Source organism: Juglans microcarpa x Juglans regia, chromosome 8S (genome assembly GCF_004785595.1).
Source record: "Juglans microcarpa x Juglans regia isolate MS1-56 chromosome 8S, Jm3101_v1.0, whole genome shotgun sequence".
NCBI classification, from domain to species: domain Eukaryota; kingdom Viridiplantae; phylum Streptophyta; class Magnoliopsida; order Fagales; family Juglandaceae; genus Juglans; species Juglans microcarpa x Juglans regia.
In genome coordinates, this window is record NC_054609.1 from 19,278,336 (window position 1) to 19,305,717 (window position 27,382).

Consider the following 27,382-nt stretch of genomic DNA (forward strand, 5'->3'; position numbering starts at 1 on the left):
TTAAAGAGATCGACGAAGAGGGTGGTGATCAGTTTGGGTCTGGACTATCTGATAATTATTATTTTTATTTTATTATTTTGATTTATCTATATTCATTTCAATTTCATCAGTATTAATTTTAGTATTAATTGTTGTAACAACATATGAGACAACTCAGACGATGTCTACCTCCACTGCAATATGAATCTGTGCTCAAACTTTAAAAGACTATCCATCCGGTTGCCCCAAATGTAACAGTCAAAGATCCAAACAACTCGGCTCTATTTTTAGATTCTTAATTTCTTATAATATTGAAATTTGAATCAGTTGTATGTATTATGTATTTGATTTGTAATTTTGTAATGTTGATACAATGTCTATTGGACATTTTTTCCTTTATAATTTTGTAATTGTTTAAACTTTCCATTTTATTTTTGTAAATTTGTAATAGCTTAGTTAGTATTATTATTTATTAGTTTATTAAGCAGTAGACTTGTTGTCTATAGTAGTACTTCATTAGAGTCTTAATTATATAAATTTGTGTTATGTATATATTATTTTTATTTATGTAACTTTTTTTCTTTTTTTAACTCTCTTTTTAAAAAGAAAAAAAAAACTCCTATTTTTATGGATCCAAAATGGCCCAGAAGCTGGCTATTTTAGGCCTATTTCAGTAGTTTCTAGGCCAGAAATCGCATCTGGGCCTTTGGGAAGGGGGGGCAGATGGATCACCCTCCACCCGCACCCCATCATTTGGGACGGGATCCCCCGTCCCAGCACTCTGGGGGCGGGGGACTGGGAAGAAACTTGCCCCCTGCCCATGCGGGGGCGAGTAGAACTCCTAAAAGAGGGTACTTGTTGTTGGAGAATTTTATTTAATAGCTTCGTTTTACTCTGTTGACTTAGTACTTTAGGAAAGTTGGCATTTTTTTTTGAGACTGTCGTATTCTTAGTTAATTATTTTGGAGTAAATTGTTTAAAATAATGATCTCTTTCTGGCACAAGTACTCCGATTGTCCTGCATATTATATTGTTAATGTTTATATTGATATTTTTAAGATTTAGAATATAATTTATATATATAATTTATTTATATAACCACTATCTCAAAACTGTACACTAAAATATACTATTACCAAAATATTCCGTTTCAATATCTTAACAGGAATGATCACATGAACTGAATTCAAAACTTTGATATTTAGTCCAACTTCGTCCAATTTGCTTAACCAATCATCACATATATGTCAAGTAAAAAAAACACACACTTTCAAGCCAACCGACTCCTTTTGAAAGGAGTCAGTTGCAGCCAAAAGTCATAATAGAGTATTGGTAGAGGTATTGCTTAGTCAAATTCAAAATTTTTCAAAATTAGTTGCATTGGTCTTTCCATATCATTTCAAGTTATGTTATGAGTTACAGTAAATAAAAACAAAAATGATATTTGGTAAGTTACTATTCATCAAATAAAAGAATATTTTATTAAAAATATTGTCTTTCTCTTCTTTTCTTCTCCTTTTCTCTTCCCTTCTTTTTTATATTAAATAATTTGTTTGGACAGTAAAAATTAAATTATTAATTAATATATAGAGTGCATTTGTAAAATATTAAAAAAATTAAAAAAATATTAAAACATATATATAATATTGTATTTGTACAATACAAAAAACATTAAACAATATTATTAAAATATATAATATTATATTATTATTTTGATTTTAAAATAACAAATTTAATGTAAATTAACCTCTTCAAAAATTTTAATTTTAGCGAAACCTCAAGTTTTAATCAAAATTTATACTTGATAATTGCCAATGCTGTTAAAAAAGAACAGTTCCGTATTTTGAAGCATAAAACTGAACAGTGCTATTAATCACATGCTTTGCTGTTTGCACTACTTTTCTTCTGCAGAATTCTGCTGGAACATCTCTTCTTTAAGTGCTGGATTTCCCTGCACATGCCTTTGTGTTATATGTGTTGACAACATTCTTCCATGACGTCCAAACTGGTTGCCCTCTTCGTCCTCATCCTCCTATATCTCGCTCTCCAATGCCACTGTTCAACCCCACAATCACGGGTCAAAGCCAGTTACTATTATATGGGTATCGGAAATGGCATTTCCGATATAAGTTCTAATCTTTTCACGCACCTTATATGCGCTTTCACTTATGTTAACTCCTCCAATTACCACCTCTCCATCAACTCCTCCACCGAACAACAATTCTCTACCTTCGCCCACACCGTAAAAACCAAGAACCCGTCCGTTACAACGCTTTTGTCGATATGGGTTGGCAGAGAGTCTTTGCTAAACTTCTTCTCAATGATAAACCAGTCCTCTTATAGAAATTCTTTCGTTCAGTCTTCCATAGAAACAGCTAGGCTTTATGGGTTTCAAGGTTTAGATCTTTGTGGGCTTGTGCCAACAGGAAGTAGCTCGGATATGGCCAATTTCGGTACCCTTTTGGACATGTGGCGAGTTGCTGTAAATTCTGAGGCAAAAAATTCAAGCAATCCAGAGTTACTCCTGGTCATGGCCGGCAATCGTCTGCCAGGTTTGGGTTCCGTGATTTATCCAATTGATTCCATGAGTAGGAACTTGGATTGGGTACATGTATCAGCGTACGATTACTATTTGCCTGATAGGGACAGAGTCACATACTTTCATGCAGCTCTGTATGGCCCTTCGAACATGGCTAATACGGATGATGGCATAAATGAGTGGAAGAGAAGAGGTTTTTCGCCGAAAAAGTTGGTCTTGGGGTTAGCTTACCACGGCTATGCGTGGAGAGTTTTGAGCCCCCAAAAGAATCCAATTGGTGCAGCCTCTATGGGTCCGGCTACCACCATCGACGGTTTCATGGGCTATAATTACTTTAAATGGTTCATTAGACACTATGTTCAGGAAGCAGTTTCCGGGCATAATGCTACTTCAGCGGTGAATTACTGCACGTTTGGGTTAACTTGGTATAATTACGACGATGTGGAGGCTATTAGAGCTAAAGTTTCTTATGTAAAGCAAAAGGGTCTGCTTGGTTACAACGCGTTTCATGTCGTCAATGACGACAACTGGGTGCTTTCTACAGCAGCAGGTTGGTACATATTATTTGTTAAGAAAATCTATTTATAAGTCTTATTTTTTACATAAGATGTATTGAATTCCACGTGATCTGTTTCTTTTATTCCTTTGGATTAATGAACTAAAACGAACATCGTCACAATCGGTCAATATTTTCTCAAATTATTATTGCAATGGCGCATCATTTTTTTTTTTACTTTTTATTACCAAGTAATTACCGGACAGAAAATAACTTTTCCTGACTTTGTGGGAATAAAAGTAAAACCAACCTGTAAATTCAGGTAGGACTCTTTTGACTTATCAAATAAAAGCTGGTAGGACTCTTTTTCAAAATTCAGGAATTTAGAATGAATGTGCAAAAGGTTTTGTGGAAGAGTTTTGCTATGTACAAATAAATTTGTATACCAATCTGTGTGTTAATGTTATTGTCTTCTGTATTCTAAATTCAAATTAGTATCATTTTTAATAAAATCTACTTTCTGACCAATCTTATTAAATGGGTGTGCATTTTAATGTACAGAATCACTTACAATTAAATTTTTCTTTTGAGATTTCAAAAATGGATTGGTTGGATATGAATGACTAGCGCCATCAGCATGCGCCGACAGTATTGAATTGATCTTTACTTTGGAATAAATAGGCAAGATAGACATGAGATAATAGAGAATCAGAGATCCAAAAGACCTTTAAATTCATGCAGCTGCCCCGCTTGCTATCAATGGCTTGTGGTAGTCTGGTCCATGCACAATGAACAAAAGGGTGGGACTACAATGCGCATACACCACTTCCATATCTGGTCTACTTTATAAACTTCAAATAACGTGTCATAAGTCAATTACTTTAGCATAACATTTCATCACCGCCAATAAATAAAATATCTTACACGGGATGTGGCTCTCATGATTCAGAGGCGTTGACCATATGTTGTACGTAACAGCGATTACCGCCGTGCAAATACAGTCATTGACATTGTCTGCACTTTCGGTTCACATGAGGTGGAAGGAAATTACTAACACCTAATCATTCCTGCTTTTGATCTTTTCCTTTGTCTGCACAGATGCATGCATATTTTCATGTTGTTTATGAGTCTGCTAATTTCATCTTCATTACACCTTGCTGGCTAATATCTGCTTCTGAATGACCCTTCCTCAATGCTTTCTAAAACTTTTATCGCCCTGTTCTGTGTTTTCCTATCTCTAGTAGCACTTCACCCTTCGGAAGCACAGACTTGGGTAAATGCCGGTTACTGGTTATCCAGCACAAATTTCCTGTTTTCTGACATAAACTCCGCACTGTTTACCCACCTTTGTTGTGCTTTTGCTGTTATTAACTCTTCAAGTTACGAGCTATCCATCCCGTCCGGTGATGAGAAAAACTTTCCCGTCTTTACGGACACTGTCAAACATCGAAACCCATCAATCACCACCCTGGATTTCAGGGCCGAGACCTGAACTGGATTTCTCCTTGCACAAGCTCCGATGTCACCAACATGGGCAACCTCTTTGAAGAGTGGCGAGTAGCTGCAGAGTCCGAGGCTAAAAATTCTAGCCAACAACTGCTCTTGACTGCTGCAGTTCATTAGTCGCCATATTTAGGATCAGTTTTTTTTTTCCCCCGTAGATTGAATTGGTTAAATATTATGGCTTATGACTACCATGCACCAAAGCGGGATAACGTCAGGCTGCTCATGCGGCTTTGTATGATCCAGCGAGCCAGCTCAATACACATTATGGTATCCGCACCTGGATCTCTAGGAGCTTATCTGCAGGCAAGTTGGTTTTGGGGTTGCCTTTCTATGGCTATGCGTGGAATCTTGTCGATTCCCAGGACAACGCCATAGGTGCACCAGCCACAGGTCCAACCAACACAACTGAAGCAGCTATGATCGATAAGCCAATCAAAGATCATATTTGGATGTATGGGGCTGCTGTAATGTACAATTCCACTTATGTGGAAAATTATTGCATTGCTGAATCATTTTCGATTGGTTTTGATGATGTGGAGGCTGTCAGAACTAAGGTTTCTTATGCCATGGAAATGACGTTGCTTAGTTGCTATGTCTAGCAAGTACCCAACCATGATGACAATTGGGTGCTTTCTCTAGCTGCAGGTAGGAATTAGAACATAGTAGTGTCTCTTCAGAATGTATTCCTGATACATAATTTGTAGATATCATTCTAGTTAAGTATGTAATTGGTGACATTAATTAAACCATTTATGTTTACCCTGGTTTAGTTGCTTTTGCTAATACATCACCAACGACTTTTACAAATGGTAAATGATAAGGTTCAAATTGATTAATTTTACGATATGCTTCTGCATCTCTGATTGTGAAATGATTTGACCATCAGCAGAGGAGCTTGATGATGAAAATCTGATCCAAAAGGGGGGATTGTTAGTGATTGTTTTGGTTTCGAGTAGTGCTACGATTGTTCTCCTCCTAGGCTCAATGTGGGTGATGTGTTATTTGAGGAAGAGAGAGATCAAATTTACAGGTAATTTCTTTTGTCCTAGTTGTAACTCGGAATTAAGATAATACTCCGCTTAATTCCACATATATTGAAAATTGATATCTTTAAATATTTTTTCGCTTATTTGTCCTTTTCGGTTACAGGGACTGTACTGAAGGCAAGGAAAGGACAAGAAGCCAAAGTAAATGGTATAGCAACTACTGATAACTTAAACACCAATGTTTCGGATCTTTAAGTCTATAGTTATGCTGATATTGAGATGGCTACGAATAAATTTCCATTTGAAAATAAGCTAGGAGAGGGTGGATATGGTCTTGTTTACAAGGTAAACTTTTTTTGTGCTTGGTAATCTATAATTAGACAATGCATAGTTATCAGATATTGGGCTGCTGCTTATATGCTATATGTTCTACCTTTATAACACTAACCATGGATTGGTGTGTATGTTATAGGGTGTACTAGCAAACAAACAGGAAATAGCAGTGAAAAAACTTTCAAAAGCTTCAACACAGGGGTTTGAGGAGTTCAAGAATGAGGTTACACTAACAGCAAAACTACAACATGTTAATCTTGTGAGAGTATTGGGATTTTGCATCGAAAGGAATGAACAAATGTTGATCTACGAGTACATGCCAAACAAAAGCTTGGACTTCTACCTCTTTGGTAGGAATCCTATCTGTTCATAATTAGCATAATGTAATTTGTTTTGCAATGTTTCTTAAATTTTTAGTGTTGAAAGTAGAAACAAATATTCATGCCCCACATGTTCCCTAGTTTAGCATATATGAAAGTGGTGGCAATTGTGCAGTATGAGCAAAGAAATATTTTGTATTCTTGGTGGCTGGTGCCATGCAGAGTTAAGCTTAAATATAAATCAAGGAGAACTTAACTTTATCTTAAGCTCTAGAGGGGTTTGACACTTAATTTTCTGGTTCTGAAAATACATGTGAACTCATTAGCATTTTGCTCCTTTGTTTAAGTCATTGCTCTGGAAACTGGTATTTCATTATTGAATTGATGCAGACAGTGCTAGGCGATTTTTTTGGATTGGAAAAAGCGTGTTCATATAATCGAGGGGATTACTCAAGGACTTCTATATCTCCAAGAATACTCCAGATTGACTATAATTCATCGAGACCTGAAAGCTAGCAACATTTTACTTGACAATGAAATGAAGCCTAAGATCTCAGATTTTGGTATGGCAAAGATTTTCAGTAAAGATGAACATGAAGCAAACACTGGCCGAATTGTGGGAACATAGTGAGTATTCTTTCTGTTAAAGTTGAATAATTTAAGCATTCTTTTCATCCAAGACTAATTGTTGTATACAATTTACCAATGCAGTGGTTATGTTTCGCCGGAATATGTTAAAAAAGGTTTATACTCTACTAAATCATTCTCTAATGTGGCATCAAATGATTGACAAATAAGTAAAAATAATTAGTTTTTCAATTATTTGATGATACATCTTGAGATGTAAATAACGTTACTATATTTACAGCTCTTTAGGCACTTTGGTGGGGGAGGAAAAACAACAGTTTTGGTCAGGACAAGCATAAACTTGAAGTAGAGTGGGGAGGATGAAGAGGATTTACAAGAGGTTTACGCCTTAACATAACCTTGATTTTGTAACAAAAGATCAAAACATGTCTTAAAATTTAATCCAAAGTCACGAGAGAGAGGAGCAAAGGTCATCAAAAACTAATCCTTCAAAATTATAAATTAGAAGAATAGATGATAGGATCGGAGGTCTAAATTCTAGCAGAGTCCAATCTTATATGTCTTCAGCCTATATATGCAGACTTATTTAAAACGATTGCACTATGAGGTACTATCATGAAAGAGATTTCAAAAATCAGACCAAAAAATGCATGCTTATTTTTTTTAATAAGCAAAATGAATGCCCACTGACTAATACTTTACACATCTTTGATTTTGCTGAGAAAATAAAAATTTTATTCATAAAAAGTATGTTAAGATATAAATTAATTAATAAAATCTATTTATTTTTCATAAGTTTAAACTTTTGGGATAAGTGATGACTTTACATGATATTTGAACAGAAGTCCTGAGTCTGAATCTTGACTCTACACTTTACCTCCATTTGATTAAATATTTCACATGTTGAACCCACTCATTGATGAGGAGTGTTAATATATAAATTAAATAATAAAATCTACTACTTCCTATAAGCCTAAACTTTTAGGATAAATGATGATTTCAAATGACAAAATTCCTGATTACTCCCTCCTACAAGTCTTTGGCTGTGTTTTTTTTGTTACTCTTCCTCCCCACGAACATACCAAAATTGAACCTTGTTCTTGGCTCTGTTGATTTCTTGGTTATAGCTTAACCCAAAAAGGTTAACACTGCTATGACCCCATAACCAAATGTTTGTGCGTCTCTCTCATGTAGAGTTTTGGTAACATAGACTCTTTACGAGCCTCTCCATATTCTCATCCTCTTCCTCCTCCTCACATTCACATATTTTCACTGACCTCTTAATTGCCTTATTTTCTGACTTCTTTGCAGAGACTACAAGCTCCTTAGACAGTCCTTACTATGGTTACTCTCCCTCCATCTACTGTGTCTGAAGGTCCTCCTGCACCAACACAGAGTCCTCTCAGCGACCTCCACTTCTTTGATCTAGTTGGGTAAATGTTCTTCCCTCTCATCTTCGGCATTATCATTGCTTTTTTGCTGTAGCTACCATTCATGAACCTCACAATTATCGCAAGGCTAGTACAGACCCCCTTTGGCGTAAAACTATGTCTAATGAATTAGATGCTCTCACCAAAATCCACACTTGGGACCTAGTGGACCTGCCTCCTGGCAAAACATCAATTGTTCGTAAGTGGATGTAACACCTCGTACCTGGAGGGTCAAGGCTTACTTCCTGTCACCTAATAATCATCTCTCACATTACATATATAATAAATGTGTATATATATATATATATATATATTCGAAAGACTCCATAAACATAAATTCATCTATTTCATACAAATATATGTATTCATCTACAAGGTCATCAATGCAATATTCCAAATAAATAAATCAACATCTCCACAAATGCTCAATAACAATGTCAATCTCTCAAAATACCCAATTAAATAACATAGGGCTACGCAGGAACTGTCCACCCCAGCCAGAAACTAATCAGACCTGCTGTCGGAGCACGGAACTGGCCGAAATCGGTGGAGAATCGATCGACATGCAGCAATAAATAGAGAAAATCCCTGAATCGGCTGATTAAAGAAAATATTATATATATATATTGTACTCAAAACGACACCCTTCTACTTAAGTTTAAGTAGAACAATGTCGTTTTAAGTCAGTAATTATGTTTTAAACACAACTGAAACGACATTGTTTGGTATAAATGTCGTCATTTTATTGATAACAATAAAAAAATTTAAGTAGAACAATGTTTCTAAATTAGATCGTCTCTTCCTTCCTTCCTTTCTTCTTCCTCGATTCACATCTCATTTCTCTCATCCTCTCTCTCTCTCTCTCTCTCTCTCTCTCTCTCCCCTCTACAGCACTCTCTCTCTTAGACGCCGCTAGGGGAACCATGAACCACTAGAGAACCGCCGGAGTCAATATGGCTGGTGTTTCTCCTTCCCATTGACCAGTTACACTCGGTAGCTACTCATTTTCTTCTCTCATCAGTTGGCGTCGGTTTTGCTCATAACCTGCGCTAAAGGGGTTGGTTTTTACCCCTAAAATAACATGACAATTCTACTAGTAAGGCTGTTCAATAATAAATACCCTTTTGTACTCAATCCTCTAAACTAAATTAAATCATGCATGTGTTTCTTATCCTTCATTCCCAGCCAAACTATCCAAATCATCTGAAAATATAGTGAAGATAAGGGGTGAATAATCAACAGCTCAATAAGTAGTGAACATAAACTAGTGTGTAAACATGATCCATTTACAGAGTAAAGAATGCAGAACAAAACATTTTTAGTTTCAGAATGCAAAACAAAACATGTTATCAAAATATCAAAGCGACAATTTCAGAAGCATTCATATGCAAAAGTCATTTGGCATAGCATAGTTGAATTTCATCATATCATAACAAAAACATAATATAAGATAGAGATTATGTTTAACCCTTGTTGTACGATTGTGCTACACCTGATGGCAAAACCGGGCAGAAACTGAAGTGAATCTTCCCCTTATGATTTTTAAAGCCCCGAGTGTGCATACATGAAAGACCACACAGTAAAACAACTTTGTTTCCAACGTGGGTGCACTCAAAAACAGAAACGCTTCTACCAACACAATAACAGAATCAGAACTATCAGACCAGAACTAGAAATATAATCAGAATGTCATGCCTAAAGTTTTCAGATGTCACATCATATCATAGAAGTTTTGAATATATTCATATCATTTTCATATATTCAAAACAGATACAGAGTATCTTCACATAACCATGCACAAATTTTCAAATTTCATACTTTGCTCTTTTTACACAGTTCAGAAACAGAATGCCAAACTCATGTCTACACTAGTCATGGAAAAAAATATATTTCTCTTTTCTTATTTAGACACAATGAGTAATGTAAAACAAAATGATCGACGTTGTTTCCAATGTTTCATAACAAAAGCATGCACGTTTTTCATAAAATCACCTTTGGTCCATTCTTTTTATGTAAAGTCTAGCATAAAAATTCCGCTTACATGACTCTTGCAGAGAGTTACCTAAGTTTTGAACTCGAGCTCTATCAATGTCACAACCTAACCAGAAAATATCCACAAAATTGTTAGTAACCCGAACAAGCGCAAAGGTAATTTTTCCAACAGACCTCAAACAAGTACAATACCTGTAACACCTGAGCCCAAGCCCTGGCCCAAGTTGTGGAAAATCCATCATGTTGAAGTAAACGACATTATTTTGGTAATGAGTCATTCCCCACTTAGTATCCCTCTCCACCCCGTCACTCTCCTCCCGATTCCCTCTCCCTCTCTGTTACTTTCTTTGCCAATTTTTTTCACTCACAAATTTTCTCAACCTCTACATCTGCTCTCTCTCTCTCTCTCTCTCTCTGTGTGACTCCTGTGACCAAACCCAAACACACATATCCCCACCCACATTCTCTGGTTTCCCTCTTTCTCGCCACATTATCTTCTATTTTCTCTTTCGGTGATGTGCCTTTCGTCGTTGCCGCCAACCACCACGTCGTTCACACCATTTCCATCCCTCAATCTCTACTCTTTTGCTGCTATCCTTCACGCCGTGAGTTTCATCCCCTATGATAGAACGCACAATAGCTCATCCACATCAATCCCAAAACTTTCTGTGGCCAAACACACACAACCCCACCCAGATTCTCTGGTTTCCCTCTCTCTCGCCACTTTCTCTTCTAGTTTCTCTTTCGATGATGTGCCTTTCGTCGCTGCCGCCAACCACCACATTGCTCACACCATTTCCATCCCTCAATCTCTACTCCTTTGTTGCCATCCTCCACATCGTGAGCTTCATCCTCCATGATAGAACCCACAATAGCTCCTTCACGTCAATCCCAAAATTGCAAGCCACTACACACATACACACACAAAAAGAGAGAGACCTATGCACTACGCTTAGCCGCCTTTAACCTACCCTAGCAACAACCACCATCATCGAAGCCCAAAGCCCCACTATGTGCCAACACCCCCATCTCATGAAAAAATGTAGCGGAAACATCACATGAGATGTGGAGCACAAGCAACCATTGCTCTTGCACAATGAAAGCCGCTAAGCCCCCAACCTCAAGCTGCTGCCTTACACCATCGTTATAATGCCCTGGTCTCGCAGGGATCGAAGAGTTACTCCCTGTAACTTAAAACTCACAATTTCTCAATACATTTACAGACTCCAAAAATATAAAGTCATCAGAATACTACAAAAATGTCCTAATAAAATCCACCGATTCTCAGAAGTCCTCTACGAGTAATCAACCATGCTTAAATAATCATCTCACCGATGCTCCATAATCTTGATCCTTAGCTGAACTATTCAAAATCATTTGAAAAATATATGGAGAGAAAGGGTAAGTTATCAACAACTCAGTAAGCAGAAGACATATAGTAGCGTGTAAACATGAGCGTTTTCACAAAGTTCAGAATGCGGAAACAAAACCTTTCAGTATCAACATGGAAATCTCAAAGATACATATTATCAGAAAATTAGGGCAACTTTTCAAACATTTTATATTCAGAAACCAACTTTTCATATTCAAAGACTCCTTTGGCACAACATGACTGAACATCTTCATCTTATCATATCATATCAGAGCATCATATCAGAACAGAGTCCATGTTTAACCCCTGTGGTAGGGTTGTGTATCTTGCGGAAAGCCAAGCAGAACATAAATCACCATGTTACCAAGGCAATTGCACTCAGAACAGAAAACTACTATTATATCTCGTGGCGGGCCAGAGGTCACTATTATCTCATGTGACAAGGCCAGAGGTCACTATTGTATCCCGTGACAGGGCCAGAGGTCACTATTGTATCCCGTGATAGGGCCAGAAGTAACTATTGTATCCCGTGACAGGGCCACATGTCAGAGCAAAACAAAATTAGAATCACCATATCAGAATCAGAGTCAAAACAGAATCAGAAAGTCATGCCAAGGGTTTTTCATATGCCACATCATTTCAAAACAGAGTACTGATATTCAGATCATTTTACATTTTCCAAAACAAATTCAGAACATCTTTACGTCACATGCAAAATTTATCAAATTTTCATATTCCCTCATTTTTCTCAGTTCAATAGCAGAATGTCAAAAATAAGCTTATATTTACACCAGTCATGACAGAAAATACTTTCTTCTTAAACAAAATCTCATGAGTAATGCAGAACAAATATCTGAGGTTGTTTTCAGATTTCTTTTCATAACAAAACATGCACATTTTTCAAAAAGGACCTCAGTTCATTTTATTTTAAGCAAAGTCTAGCATAGGAACCTCGCTTACCTGGACTTCTTAACCCTTTCAGAATTTTTCTGAAAAATGTCGAACAATTAACAATCGTCACCTATAAAATAATCAAGTAATTCCTGTAAATTTCCAATCAACCACTTATTTTGATATTTAAACCTAAATACTAAAAGAACCTATTTTAAATCCACAAAATCTAAAATCCTCATAACCTTAAGATACCATCACTTTCTAAGACCATCAATATCCACTTAATTGAATTCATATTGAAGAAGAAAATTTATCGAATAAGTATTATGATAATTATATAACTCAATAAAAATTAATATTCAAAATATCTAAAATACCAACAATATTTTAAAAATAAAAAGAATACATTGGTTACTAAAATTTCCATAAAATAAATCATGAAAAACTCATATCTTTAAAAAAATAGCTTTACTTCCTTTAGTTACAATATTATTAAAATATAATTAACACAAAAATAATATTTTATGAGTCTTAAGGCAAAACCCATTTAAAGATAAACCCCAAAAAGACCACTCATCCGAAATAATACATCTGAAACATACACCGGTAATAATACTTAAATATTAGGTTAACAATTTACATATATATATATATATATATATACACACTCTTAAGAGAAAACTAGTAGTGAAACGGAAACAAAAACATAGAAAATAACCGAGGTAGCGACGATAGGGACTTACACCAGGAGAAGTTAGGGCCGCGTGCGACGGTTGGGTTGGAATAACATGGTGGCGCGACTGTCGAGCTGGGAAGGGAGTGCGGTGGCGAAGCTGCCTACGCTGGGCGGCAAGAGCGAGAGAGGTAGAGAGAGATGAGCGGGAGGGAGAGCGAGTGAGGCAGAGAGAGAAATTATGGTGTGAGGTGGCGACGGGGTTGCGTGCAATGGCTTCCGTTGTGTAACATGACTAAAAACCGAGGGGCACGGGGAGAGTGAGAGGCCGGCAGAGGGAAACTTAGTGGAGGACTTGAGCAAGAACTTGCTCTATTTTTGGATGGATAAAATAGAGTATGGGGCTTGTGGGGTTGGTTGGAAGGTGGCGTCCAGTGGAGGTTGGGCTTTGGTGTTGCTCGTATACGGTGGAGAGAGGGGCTACGGTGCAACTGGGTGGTCTGGTTCAGTAGTGTCACGGAACGTGACAATGGTTTCCTTTTCGAGCTGTGGCTGGGGGCTGCATGGCTTTTCCACAGTAGTCCCATGGTTGCCACTAGGATAAGGGGAACAAGCAAGCGATGCTTGAGATGTGGTGGTCGGTATCCGTGAAGTGCTGCAGGTCTTGGTTGCCCACAGAGCAGCGGCGTGGAAAAAAAGGCTTGAGTGGAGGTTTGTGGCCATGCTATTGCTTGGTTGACACCGTTTATATATAGTGATGGGACAAACCCTAGGGAAACTAGAGAGACGTGTGTGCGGATGAAAGGCTGTGTCGTGTGTGTGCATGGAGTGGACGAAAGGATGACCTAGGGGGAAAAAGAAAAAAAAGACGGAAAGAAAAGAAAACAAAATAAAAGTTGTGGGAAAAATAAACGTGTGAAGAAAATATAATAAAATAAAATGAACTAAAAATAAATAAATAAATAAAAAATAGAGCTTGATTGGGTCCGAGTGTTACAATCGTAGAGCCACGTCCCCAACCACCGTAAACCGGCAACGATCAAGCCTTGTTTTAGACAACCCAAAACAGGGTAGCAAGCATGCACCACGGAAAACCACCCCTCCTCCACATGCATTGTGAGTTTCATCCTCCATGATAAATCTCCACGCCGCACCACCGTGCACCTAGTCCAACCGTGAACCACCGTAACCCTCACCTCTACGCTTTTCTCTCAGTAGCCACACGGTATGCCTCTCGATCTCCTCATTAACTCTCTCTCTCTCTCTCTCTCTCTCTCTCTCTCATGTTCTGCTGCCCTGGACATCCACTGTTGCTCACCCATGCCGAAAGTTTCTTGGTGAAGCCAAGACCCTAGTCTCGCGGTAAGGCTACCCACCCATTTACAATAGAAAAGAATACATGAAATTCATATAACAAGTGTCGTGTGTCTAAAGCGAGATTACAAATACCCATTTTTTAGGTCAGTATTGATCACAAAACAATTTAGTTTTTATGATGATTTCCTTTAATAAATCAAGAAAAATAGATGGTTGGGGTGGAGAATATTTGGGAGAGATGATTTTTAGGTTATGATTATAGGTAAATGAAGTCTAGGTTATTTAGGCATATCGGGTTTTAATTTGCAAGCGTGTGCTTAATTAAATAGTTACGTACAATTGGATATTTACGCAGGTTATATGATTATTTTATAGGTGACGATTGATATCCCTTTGGCACTGTTGTAAGAAAATTCAAAGAAATTTAGAAATTCAGGTAAGCGGGATTTCTATGCTAGAGTTTGCATAAAATGAATGGATTGAGGTTGACTCTATGAAAAATATGCATATTTTGTGATGAAAAGAAAACTTGAAACAACCCCAGTCATTTTATCTGCATCACTCATGGAATTTGTATAGGGGAAAAGTATTTTTGTCATGACTGGTGTAGACATGAGCTGATTGTGGCATTTTATTTCTGAACTGTGCAAAAGGAGTGAATAAAAAATTTGAGTGTTTTTGCATGATTAAGTGAAGATGCTTTGAATATATTTTTGATTATGTGAAAATAATATGAATCTGTTCAATACTCTGTTTTGATATGATGTGATATCTAAAAAAATCTTTGGCATGACTTTCTGATTCTGTATCTGATTTTGTTTATGATCTGTTTCGTTAAGGCCCTGCCATGGGTATAATAGTGGCATATGGCTTTGCCGCGGATTTAATAGTGATATACGACACTGTCACACGTATATTAATGCTATACGGCACTGCCACATGTATAATAGTGGTATATGTCCCTACCACGGGTATAATAGTGGTATACGGCCTAGCTACGGGTATAATAGTAGTATACAACCCTGCCATGGGTATAATGGTGGTATATAACCCCACCACGAGTATAATGGTGGTGTACAACCATACCACTGAGGTTAAACATGACATGTATACTGATGTGATGCTCCAATATAATATGAAGTTGATGTCTCAGATTATGATATGCAAAAGGACTTTTGAACAAGGATATTTCAGAAAGTTTTGCTTAGATATTTTGATAATATGTGTTGATTCTACATTATGAAAGTAAATGTTTTACTATATATTTTGAACTCTGTAAATACTCATGTTTACGTACTAGTATATGTTCTATGCTTACTAAGTCATTGATAACTCACAATGTAACGCCCTGTACCTGGAAGGGTCGGAGAATTACTACCTGTCACTTACAAACTTGTCTCTCCAGGCATTTAAATTTCCAGGGACTTCATAAATAGTACATAATCTCATATTTTCTAAAATAACCATAATACAAACTTCATAAGTTATCGTTACAGAATAACATAAACAAAACGGGGTTCGGAATCTCCCAATAATCTCAACGAAATAAAACGATACATCTTTAGGTCTCAATAGGTCCAAACAACATAAAGTACTTCAAATACTCAAGTTAAATCCTTTTACTAACAATGGTACTCTTAGGTACTCGACCTTCCATCCATATCTAGCCAATCTCAAATTTCTATTCCTTACCCCCAGCTGGGTAATCAATGTCATCTGAAAATATATGAAGATAAGAGGGTGAGTTATCTACAACTCAGTAAGCAAAGAACATATACTATTATGTAAACATGAGCCATTTTTAGAAAGTTTGGTATGCAGAAAGAAAACATTTCGTTTTCATATGCACATCTCAAAACATGTTATCAGAGAAATCAGAGTGACTTTTAAATCTTTTCATACTCATAAACCATTTTCATATTCAAAAACCGCTTTGGCATAACGTAACTGCACATCTTCTTCTTATTTTATCATATCATGTCATATACCATGTTTAACCCCCTGTAGTAGGGTTGTGCTATCTTCGGTGGCCAAACCAGGTAGTATCGTGTTGTGAAACTTTCCCTTTTTCAATCTCGGAGCCCCGAGTATGCACACAAGAAAGAACACGTAAAAGACCACTTTATTTCCAAAGTGGGTGCACTCATATCATATCATATCATGTTGGTACCAACCATATCACGTGAACCAGTATCATCATATCAGAACCATATTCAGAATCAGATTCAGAACATATAAGTATGCCAAAGGTTTATCATATCCATATCATATCAAAACACTTGCAAAACATATTCATATCATTTTCGCATAATCAATAACGATTTCAAAATATTTCATATTACATGTACAAAAATTCACAGATATTGTATTCGCTCTTTTGCACAATTCAGAAACATGTCAAATATTGCTCATGTCTACACATTCATATCAAAAACATTTATTTCCTCTTTCATACGTATCTCATGAGTGAATGCAAAACATATACTGAGGTTATTTTTCACCTTTTCTTTTTAAAACAACATGCACATTTTTACAAACCAAGCTCAGTTCATTTCTTTTTATGCAAATCTAGCATAGGAACACTGCTTACCTGGATGACTTAGTTTTTCCAGAATTTGTCTCAAAAATGTCGAGTGGACTTTAAATCGTCACCTATAAAAATAATCACGTAATTTCCGTAAGTTTCCAATCAATCACACATTTCGATATTTAAGCCTAAACTTCTAAAATGACCTATTTTAATTCCTCAAAACTTAAAACTCTTATAATCCCAAAATATATCATCACTTTCTAAAATCATCAATATCCACCGTAACCAACATCAAATTCAAAACACCATTATTTAAACCCGAAATCGCCAATAAATCTTACATCATAAACCAATCATACAAACAACTTCATCCTCCAATCCATCCGACCTCCGTACTCCTCGGACTGAGTCCGGCATAACCAACCAGTTCTCAGATAAAATAAGTTAGTGCAAAAATACATTTAAATCATAAAAGTTCTTTGGAAAAATACTTACAGTGCTATATAGTAATTTTCGAAAAATCACAGAGCTGCAAGAAGTGACAACATAGCTGCAGAACAGTGCAAAATGCACTGTGGCCGTGGGTCTCAAAAACTCACTTTTGAAGGGGACAAATCAAGACCCGAAATTGATAAGGTAGGGCTTAGGGATGTTGGTGAAGCCAATGGTGGTAGTGGATGGCCGTGGGTGGCGGCGTAGATGGCGGTTTAAGGCCAAAATGCCCAAAATAGAAAATGTTGATGGTGGAGCTTCACTGGTGGCAGATCGGAGCTGGGGATGGGTGGGTTAGGTTGCTAGGAGGTCGATGATGAAGTGGTGAAGAGATGGTGGCCGGAGGTGGCGTGACGGCAGTGCGCGAGCTCAAGATGTGCCGCGGCTATGAGGGGTTCGTGGGGGCAAACAGCGGCGCGAAAGGGGCTGATAATGGAGGGGGTGGTCGCCGGAGGGAGGGGAAAAAGGTGGGCTGGGCGGTGAGGTGCACGACGGAGCTACGGCAGCGGGCTGGGGAGAAGAAAAATCACACGGGGGAGAGAGGGAGAGCAGCGCGCAAGAGAGGAGAGAGAGAGAAGAAATGAAGAAGAAAGAAAAAAAAGGAAGGGAAAAGACAAGGAAAAGAAAAAATGGAGGGAAAGAAATGAGGTCCAATCCTCACATCTTGGGTCACAAAAATGATCCAACGAAAAAGATTTTAAAACAGCAAGTCAATTAAAATAATTTAAACGTAATGATAAAATGAAGATAAAATTATTAAATCCCACAATAAATTAATTTAAACAAAAATAAAGAACAATTTAAAAGCATAACAACAATTAATATTAAGGAAACATATCAAATTTAATTTTTCACAAATTAAAAATCATAAAAATAAACCCACTAAAAATCCGACAATTTTAAAACAAGAGAATAAATTTTTAAATTATTAAAAATAATCATTCAATAAAAATACACTAAAATACAGGGTGTTACACACCATTTCTTTCTACAATATCTTTATGATGTTTTGATGTTTTAGCTAAGGATCAAGAACAAGGAGCATGGGTGAGATGATTTAAGCATGGTGGGAAAATTTTATTTAGTAGATTTGTTTTGTTTTGTTTTGTTGACTTGGATTATTGGGGAGTTTTGAGACATTTTGGTATCTTAGATTGATTACACTAAAGTAATCAATCTAAAAACACCCCTGAATTCACACCCAACTTCCTTTGATGCTAAAAACATGGCCACCTACAAAAAAGCACAATCACCTCTCTCTCTCTCTCTCTCTCTCTCTCACTTAACTTTATCTCAAAAAAGAATTTTCTCTTTCTCTCTTAGCTTTCTGGAGCAACGAGAAATTTGAGACCCAAGCCCGTGAACAAGGCCCAGCCTTATTGGAGAACCAAACGATGTCGTTTGGTAAGCATCCCTTCTATCAGTTTTTCTTTCCCGATTTTTGCTCATGTTGGTTACTTCTTCCCCTGCTTTTCTCTCCCCATATACCTTATTCTTCACACGTTGTTTCAATTTTGACTTCATGTCTCTCTGCACTCTTAATCCCTTGCATATTATTGTGCCTCTCTCTATCTCTCTCTCTCTCTCTCTCTCTCTCTCGCACCCTTCTATTGTCCAATAATTGTTGGTGTTGCAATTTTGGGTAAAACAAAATTCAGACTTGGTGTTGCCGAGAGTCCCTTTTGTTGGTAAACTTTCTCTTTTCTCTTTCCCTCTTTAAGAATTCACATCTATCTTCCTCTCACTTCTTTCTTGCAAGTCTTGTTGGGTGCTGATTTAAATTTAGAAGTATTGGACAGTTTTGTGGAGTTGTGAACAGAGAAAAGTTGGATTTGTATTACGGTTTTCATGGAGTTGTTGGTGATTGTTTTGGGTTTATATATTGACTATTGAATTGATGTGGTTTCCTTGTGGGTTATAAATTGCAATCTGAGTTGTTATCAGCGGTCAAGACTGTTTTTATGGCTAGTTGCGTGTGACAAAGCTTGTTTGAAATTAGTTTGGTGGATGTATCGGTCATTATTGAAATTGGAATACGGTATTTTTGGATTGAAGTGTGAGCTGTCTGGTTTATTTTGTGGATGTTTTGAGTAGTGTTAATTTGTTGAAATGTGGTTTGGAATTATGAGTTTTAATTATTTGGATCGAAGTTGTGTCGTAGGTCTTTTAACACCTATTGCATGTTTTTTTTTTATAAATAGGTGACGAGGCTATTAGAGGTCAAATTCAAGCTTTAGATAATACGTTGTAGGAGTCAGGTAAGCGGGGTTCCTATGCTAGGCTTTACTCAAATTATTTAGATTGAGGTTGACTTTCTGAAAATTTTGCATATTTTATTATGAAATGAGAACTTGAGAAAAACAACTTCAGTTGCTTATTTGTATTACTCATGAAATCTATACGAAAGAGGGAAAATGTTTTCTAACATGCATTGTATAGACATGAACTTTATTTTATTATGCTATCTTTAAAATGTGGAAAAGAGCGATATCGAAAATCTGAAAAATTATGCATTGATCTAGAGAGATGCTGCGACTTTTGTTTTCAGTATGTGAAAATGATCTGAATATGTTTTAGTACTCTGTTTTGTTTTGATATGGCATCTGAAAACCTTTGGCTGGTGTACTGATTTTGTATATGACTTTGTCTCTGCTCTGCTCTGTTACGCTCTGTTCTGCTCGGTTTGGGTTGGTACCAACTTCTCTATCTCTGACTGCACCCACTTTGGAAATAAAGTGGTTTTATATGGTCTTTCTTGTGTGCACATTTGGTGCTCCGAGAAGAATAAGAGAAATATTTCACATCTATATCTGCCCGGTTTGGTCACTGGAGATAGCACAACCCTACCACGGGAGTGAAACATGCTCTCTGCTCTGTGAAATGCTTTATTTTGATGTGATGATGATGTTCAGGTTATGTTATGCCAAAGTACTCTGAGTTTTATGTGATTTAAAACCATCGCTCTGTTACGTTAATTTAATTACTATCAATGAGACCTTGAAATGTCTGTGAATTTGAACACCAGTACTTATTCCTCCTACTAACACTGTCAACTTTGGTGACTGGTGATGTCGACACCATATTGATCAGGAAAGACTTTTGCCATTCCTTATAGCAAAACGTAGAAGGACTTTATCACCATAAAATATCTAGAAATTTTTTTCTTATTAGTCACTATTCACACTCCATACCCTATGAAAAACACTCATATCCTATGAAAAATACCTCAACACTCAATGAAAAAATTATAAGTATGAGTGTGGAGTGTCTACCGTGGCTGATACGTAGAATTATTCAAATATCTATATATATCAATATCACAAAGAAAACCGATGACACGAGCGAGAAGTCGGAGTTTTTTTTTTTTAGATTCTAGAAAGAATATCATTTTCATATGAAAATCTAAGCCAAAAGTCATTGTAGAGTATTGGTGGAGGCATTGCTTAGAGCTGGACTAGCTAAATGTCAGTCAAATCCAAATTTTAATTAAATGTTTTCAAAATTAGTTGTATTGGTCTAGCCATATCACTTCAACTACTTTTCTTCTGCAGAATTCTGCTGGAACATCTCTTCTTCAAGTGCTGGATTTCCCTGCACATGCCTTTGTGTTATATGTGTTAACAACATTCTTCTATGTCGTCCAAACTGGTTGCCCTCTTCCTCCTCATCCTCCTATATCTCGATCTCAAATGCTACTGTTCAACCCCACAATCACGGGTCAAAGCCGGCTACTATTATATGGATGTCGGAAATCTCATTTCCGATATAAATTCTAAGCTTTTCTCTCACCTTATATGCGCTTTCACTTACGTTAACTCCTCCACCTACCACCTCTCCATCAACTCCTCCACCGAACAACAATTCTCTACCTTCGCCCACACCGTAAAAATCAAGAACCCGTCCGTTACAACGCTTTTGTCGATATGGGTTGGCAGAGAGCATTTGCCAAACTTCTTCTCAATGATAAACCAGTCCTCTTATAGAAATTCTTTCGTTCAGTCTTCCATAGAAACAGCTAGGCTTTATGGGTTTCAAGGTTTAGACCTTTGTGGCCTTGTGCCAACAGGAAGTAGCTCGGATATGGCCAACTTCGGTACCCTTTTGGACGAGTGGCGAGTTGCTGTAAATTCGGAGGCAAAAAATTCAAGCAAACCAGAGTTACTCCTGGTCATGGCCGGCAATCGTCTGCCAGCTCTGGGTTCAGTGATTTATCCAATTGATTCTATGAGGAGGAACTTGGATTGGGTACATGTAACAGCATACGATTACTATTTGCCTGGCAGGGACAGAGTCACATACTTTCATGCAGCTTTGTATGGCCCTTCGAACATGGCTAATACGGATGATGGCATAAATGAGTGGAAGAGAAGAGGTTTTTTGCCGAGCAAGTTGGTCTTGGGGTTACCTTTCCACGGCTATGCGTGGACACTTTTGAGCCCCCAAAAGAATCCGGTGGGTGCCACCTCTACGGGTCCGGTTGAGACAGGGGACGGTTCCATGAACTATTATTACTTCAAATGGTACATTAGAAAGTACGCTCATGAAGCAGTTTCCGGGTATAATGCTACGTCTGTGGTGAATTACTGGACGGCTGGGTTTATTTGGATTAATTACGACGATGTGGAGGCTGTTAGAGCTAAAGTTTCTTATGTAAAGCAAAAGGGTCTGCTTGGTTACAACATATTTCAAGTCCGCAACGACGACAACTGGGTGCTTTCTACAGCAGCAGGTTGGTTACATATTATTTTCTTAAGAAATCAATTTATAAGTCTCATTTCTTACATAAGATGTATTGAATTCCACGTGATCTGTTTCTTTTATTCCTTTGGATTGATGAACTAAAACGAACATCGTCACAATCGGTCAATATTTTCTCAAATTTTTATTGCAATGGCGCATCATTTTTTTTTTTTTTTAACTTTTATTACCAAGTAATTACCGGAAAGAAAATAACTTTTCCTGACTTTGTGGGAGTAAAAGTAAAACCAACCTGTAAATTCAGGTAGCACTCTTTTTCAAAATTCAGGAATTTAGAATGAATGTGCAAAATGTTTTGTGGAAGAGTTTTGCTATGTACAAATAAATTTGCATACCAATCTGTGTGTTAATGTTATTGTCTTCTGTATTCTAAATTCAAATTAGTATCATTTTTAATAAAATCTACTTTCTGACCAATCTTATTAAATGGGTGTGCATTTTAATGTACAGAATCACTTACAATTAAATTTTTCTTTTGAGATTTCAAAAATGGATTGGTTGGATATGAATGACTAGCGCCATCAGCATGCGCCGACAGTATTGAATTGATCTTTACTTTGGAATAAATAGGCAAGATAGACATGAGATAATAGAGAATCAGAGATCCAAAAGACCTTTAAATTCATGCAGCTGCCCCGCTTGCTATCAATGGCTTGTGGTAGTCTGGTCCATGCACAATGAACAAAAGGGTGGGACTACAATGCGCATACACCACTTCCATATCTGGTCTACTTTATAAACTTCAAATAACGTGTCATAAGTCAATTACTTTAGCATAACATTTCATCACCGCCAATAAATAAAATATCTTACACGGGATGTGGCTCTCATGATTCAGAGGCGTTGACCATATGTTGTACGTAACAGCGATTACCGCCGTGCAAATACAGTCATTGACATTGTCTGCACTTTCGGTTCACATGAGGTGGAAGGAAATTACTAACACCTAATCATTCCTGCTTTTGATCTTTTCCTTTGTCTGCACAGATGCATGCATATTTTCATGTTGTTTATGAGTCTGCTAATTTCATCTTCATTACACCTTGCTGGCTAATATCTGCTTCTGAATGACCCTTCCTCAATGCTTTCTAAAACTTTTATCGCCCTGTTCTGTGTTTTCCTATCTCTAGTAGCACTTCACCCTTCGGAAGCACAGACTTGGGTAAATGCCGGTTACTGGTTTTCCGGCACAAATTTCCCTGTTTCTAACATAAACTCCGCACTGTTTACCCACCTTTGTTGTGCTTTTGCTGTTATTAACTCTTCAAGTTACGAGCTATCCATCCCGTCCGATGATGAGAAAAACTTTCTCATCTTTACGGACATTGTCAAACATAGAAACTCGTCAATCACCACCCTGGATTTCAGGGCCGAGACCAGAACTGGATTTCTCCAAGCACAAGCTCTGATGTCACCAACATGGGCAACCTCTTTGAAGAGTGGCGAGTAGCTGCAGAGTCCGAGGCTAAAAATTCTAGCCAACAACAACTGCTCTTGATTGCTGCAGTTCATTAGTCGCCAAATTTAGGATCAGTTTTTTTTCCCAGTAGATTGAATTGGTTAAATATTATGGCTTATGACTAACATGCACCAAAGCGGGATAACGTCAGGCTGCTCATGCGGCTTTGTATGATCCAGCGAGCCAACTCAATACACATTATGGTATCCGCACTTGGATCTCTAGGAGCTTATTTGCAGGCAAGTTGGTTTTGGGGTTGCCTTTCTATGGCTATGCGTGGAATCTTGTCGATTCCCAGGACAACGCCATAGGTGCACCAGCCACAGGTCCAACCAACACAACCGAAGGAGGTATGACCGATAAGCCAATCAAAGATCATATTTGGATGTATGGAGCTGCTGTAATGTACAATTCCACTTAAGGGAAAATTATTGCATAGCTGAATCATTTTCGATTGGTTTTGATGATGTGGAGGCTGTCAGAACTAAGGTTTCTTATGCCATGGAAATGACGTTGCTTGGTTGCTATGTCTGGCAAGTACCCAACCATGATGACAATTGGGTGTTTTCTCTAGCTGCAGGTAGGAATTAGAACATAGTAGTGTCTCTTCAGAATGTATTCCTGATACATAATTTGTAGATATCATTCTAGTTAAGTATGTAATTGGTGACATTAATTAAACCATTTATGTTTACCCTGGTTTAGTTGCTTTTGCTAATACGTCAGCAACGACTTTTACAATTGGTAAATGATAAGGTTCAAATTGATTAATTTTACGATATGCTTCTGCATCTCTGATTGTGAAATGATTTGACCATCAGCAGAGGAGCTTGATGATGAAAATTTGATCCAAAAGGGGAGATTGTTAGTGATTGTTTTGGTTTCGAGTAGTGCTACAATTGTTCTTCTCCTAGGCTCAATGTGGGTGATGTGTTATATGAGGAATAGAAAGATCAAATCTACAGGTAATTTCTTTTGTCCTAGTTGTAACTTGTATTTCAGATAATACTCCGCTTAATTCCACATATATTGAAAATTGATATCTTTAAACATTTGTTCTCTTATTTGTCCTCTTCGGTTACAGGGACTGTATTGAAGGCAAGGAAAGGACAAGATGCCAAAGTAAATGGTTTAGCAACTACTGGTAACTTAAACACCAATGTTCCGGATCTTGAAGTCTATAGTTATGCTGATATTGAGATGGCTACGAATAAATTTTCATTTGAAAATAAGCTAGGAGAGGGTGGATATGGTCCTGTTTACAAGGTAAACTTTTTTCGTGCTTGGTAATCTATAATTAGACAATTCCTAGTTATCAGATATTGGGCTGCTGCTTATATGCTGTATGTTCTACCTTTATAACACTAACCACGGATGAGTGTGTATGTTACAGGGTGTACTAGCAAACAAACAGGAAATAGCAGTGAAAAAACTTTCAAAAGCTTCAACACAGGGGTTTGAGGAGTTCAAGAATGAGGTTACACTAACAGCAAAACTACAACATGTTAATCTTGCGAGAGTCTTGGGATTTTGCATCGAAAGGGATGAACAAATGCTGATCTATGAGTACATGCCAAACAAAAGCTTGGACTTCTACCTCTTTGGTAAGAATCCTATATGTTCATAATTAGCATAAGGTAATTTGTTTTGCAATGTTTCTTAAATTTTTAGTGTTGAAAGTAGAAACAAATATTCATGCCCCACATGTGCCCCAGTTCAGCATATATGAAAGTGGTGGCAGTTGTGCAGTATGAGCAAAGAAATATTTTGTATTCTTGGTGGTTGGTGCCGTGCAGAGTTAAGCTTAAATATAAATCAAGGTGAACTTAGCTTTATCTTAAGCTCTAGAGGGGTTTGACACTTAATTTTCTGGTTCTGAAAATACATGTGAACTCATTAGCATTTTACTCCTTTGTTTAAGTCATTGCTCTGGAAACTGGTATTTCATTATTGAATTGATGCAGACAGTGCCAGACGATTTCTTTTGGATTGGAAAAAGCGTGTTCATATAATCGAAGGGATTACTCAAGGACTTCTATATCTCCAAGAATACTCCAGATTAACTATAATTCATCGAGACCTGAAAGCTAGCAACATTTTACTTGACAATGAAATGAAGCCTAAGATCTCAGATTTTGGTATGGCAAAGATTTTCAGTAAAGATGAACATGAAGCAAACACTGGCCGAATTGTGGGAACATAGTGAGTATTCTTTCTGTTAAAGTTGAATAATTTAAGCATTCTTTTCATCCAAGACTAATTGTTGTATACAATTTACCAATGCAGTGGTTATGTTTCGCCGGAATATGTTAAAAAAGGTTTATACTCTACTAAATCCGATGTTTATAGCTTTGGAGTTCTAATCCTACAAATCATAAGTGGCAAGAAGAATGCTTGCTTTTATGGTCTAAATGAAAATTTGATCCTCCTTGAATATGTAAGTTGGTTCAACACTCTCTTCCATAATATATAAGTACGAACAAAAATCAAATTGAGCTTATCATGATGAGTAACATTAATGTATGGGAATTTTCTGTAATTTCAGGCATATGACTTGTGGAAGTCGGGAAAAGGCATGGAGTTTATGGATCCATCTCTAGATGATACAGTTTCATCATGTAAACTAATCAGATGTCTTCAAATAGGTCTTTTATGCGTTCAGGAAAATGCAACGGATAGGCCATCCATTTTGGAGGTTTCTTCAATGCTAAAAAGTGAGAGTGCTGCTCTTATAATCCCCAAAATTCCTGCTTTTTCTACAAAAACAAACGGAGATGAGGGATCTAAATCTCAATTCCAGCTAGAAAATTGTTCCATCAATGATACAACACTCTCCCAAATGGTAGCCCGGTAATTGAGCAAGGAGCCATTTCTCTTCTGAAATATAGTTTCGTAATTGGTGAGAAATCTCGGTATATTCTTAAGCGAGAGATATAAACATATATGTATATGTATGTACTTCTTTCATTGCAGAAAATCCACTTTAGATCCTTATCATAATGTGTTGTTGGAAGTTTTCACTGGAATAACATGGTCCCAATTTCATGATCAAACTTTAGTTGCTTCCTCTTGTATTTCTTGGTTAGATGTCCTATGCAGGTTGAATTTTTGTAAAACTTCTGTTTAGCTGAAGGCCATTCAGTAAATTCTTGTCAAGTAACTAGCTTGTAGATCTCTAGGCTTAATAACATCAAACATAGATGCATTGAGGTTAATTTGTTTGTTTGAAATATCTAAACAGACAAAAGATGGATAGCAGTCAATCTCTAATGTGGCATCTAATGATTGACAAATAAATTAAAATAATAAGTAGTTTCTCAATTATTTGATGATACATCTTGAGATGTAAATAACATTACTATATTTATTGCTCTTTAGGCACTTTGGTGGGGGAGGCAAAACAACAGTTTTGGTCAGGACAAGCATAAACTTGAAGCAGAGTGGGGAGAATGAAGAGGATTTACAAGAGGTGTACGCCTTAACATAAGCTTGATGTTGTAACAGAAGATTAGAACACGTCTTAAAATTTAATCCAATGTCACGAGAGAGAGGAGCAAAGGTCATAAAAAACTAATCCTTCAAAATTTTATATTAGAAGAATAGATGATAGGCTTGGAGGTCTAGATTCTAGCAGAGTCCAACCTTAAAAGTCTCCAACTATATGCAGACTTATTTAAAACGATTGCACTATGTGGTACTATCATGAAAGAGATTTAAA

General features: G+C 37.0%; 3 protein-coding genes across 9 annotated transcripts in view; all 3 read left to right on the forward strand.

Annotated features, from left to right (window-relative positions):
* The first annotated feature begins 1,972 nt into the window (after nucleotides 1-1,972).
* On the forward strand, nucleotides 1,973-2,693 carry LOC121244308 (class V chitinase-like). Its single transcript, XM_041142317.1, has 2 exons — nucleotides 1,973-2,531; nucleotides 2,623-2,693. The coding sequence occupies exons 1-2, from the start codon at nucleotides 1,973-1,975 to the stop codon at nucleotides 2,691-2,693; spliced, it is 630 nt and encodes a 209-aa protein (XP_040998251.1).
* A 22-nt stretch (nucleotides 2,694-2,715) lies between these two features.
* On the forward strand, nucleotides 2,716-6,298 carry LOC121244335 (class V chitinase-like). 3 transcript variants are annotated; one of them, XM_041142359.1, is made up of 4 exons: nucleotides 2,716-3,068; nucleotides 5,407-5,550; nucleotides 5,670-5,851; nucleotides 5,979-6,298. In XM_041142359.1, the coding sequence occupies exons 1-3, from the start codon at nucleotides 2,807-2,809 to the stop codon at nucleotides 5,759-5,761; spliced, it is 498 nt and encodes a 165-aa protein (XP_040998293.1). In that variant the 5' UTR covers nucleotides 2,716-2,806; the 3' UTR covers nucleotides 5,762-5,851; nucleotides 5,979-6,298. The 3 variants fall into 3 exon arrangements, 2 of the variants coding, with proteins under 2 accessions (XP_040998293.1, XP_040998294.1); XM_041142360.1 differs by having other exon boundaries at nucleotides 2,717-3,068; nucleotides 5,410-5,550; nucleotides 5,979-6,297; XR_005936394.1 differs by lacking the exon at nucleotides 2,716-3,068 and adding an exon at nucleotides 4,683-5,165 and having other exon boundaries at nucleotides 5,979-6,284.
* Nucleotides 6,299-21,004: 14,706 nt separating this feature from the next.
* The window catches only part of LOC121244332 (putative cysteine-rich receptor-like protein kinase 35), a 54,675-nt gene continuing 48,297 nt past the window's right edge, over nucleotides 21,005-27,382 (forward strand). For all 5 annotated transcript variants that reach the window (XR_005936393.1, XM_041142351.1, XM_041142352.1 and 2 more), the window contains exon 1: nucleotides 21,005-22,176. Coding sequence is in view for 4 of the 5 variants with exons in the window: in XM_041142351.1 (XP_040998285.1) it covers nucleotides 21,081-22,176 (1,096 nt within the window). In the remaining variant the exon portion in view is untranslated. The remainder of the gene's footprint in view (nucleotides 22,177-27,382) is intronic.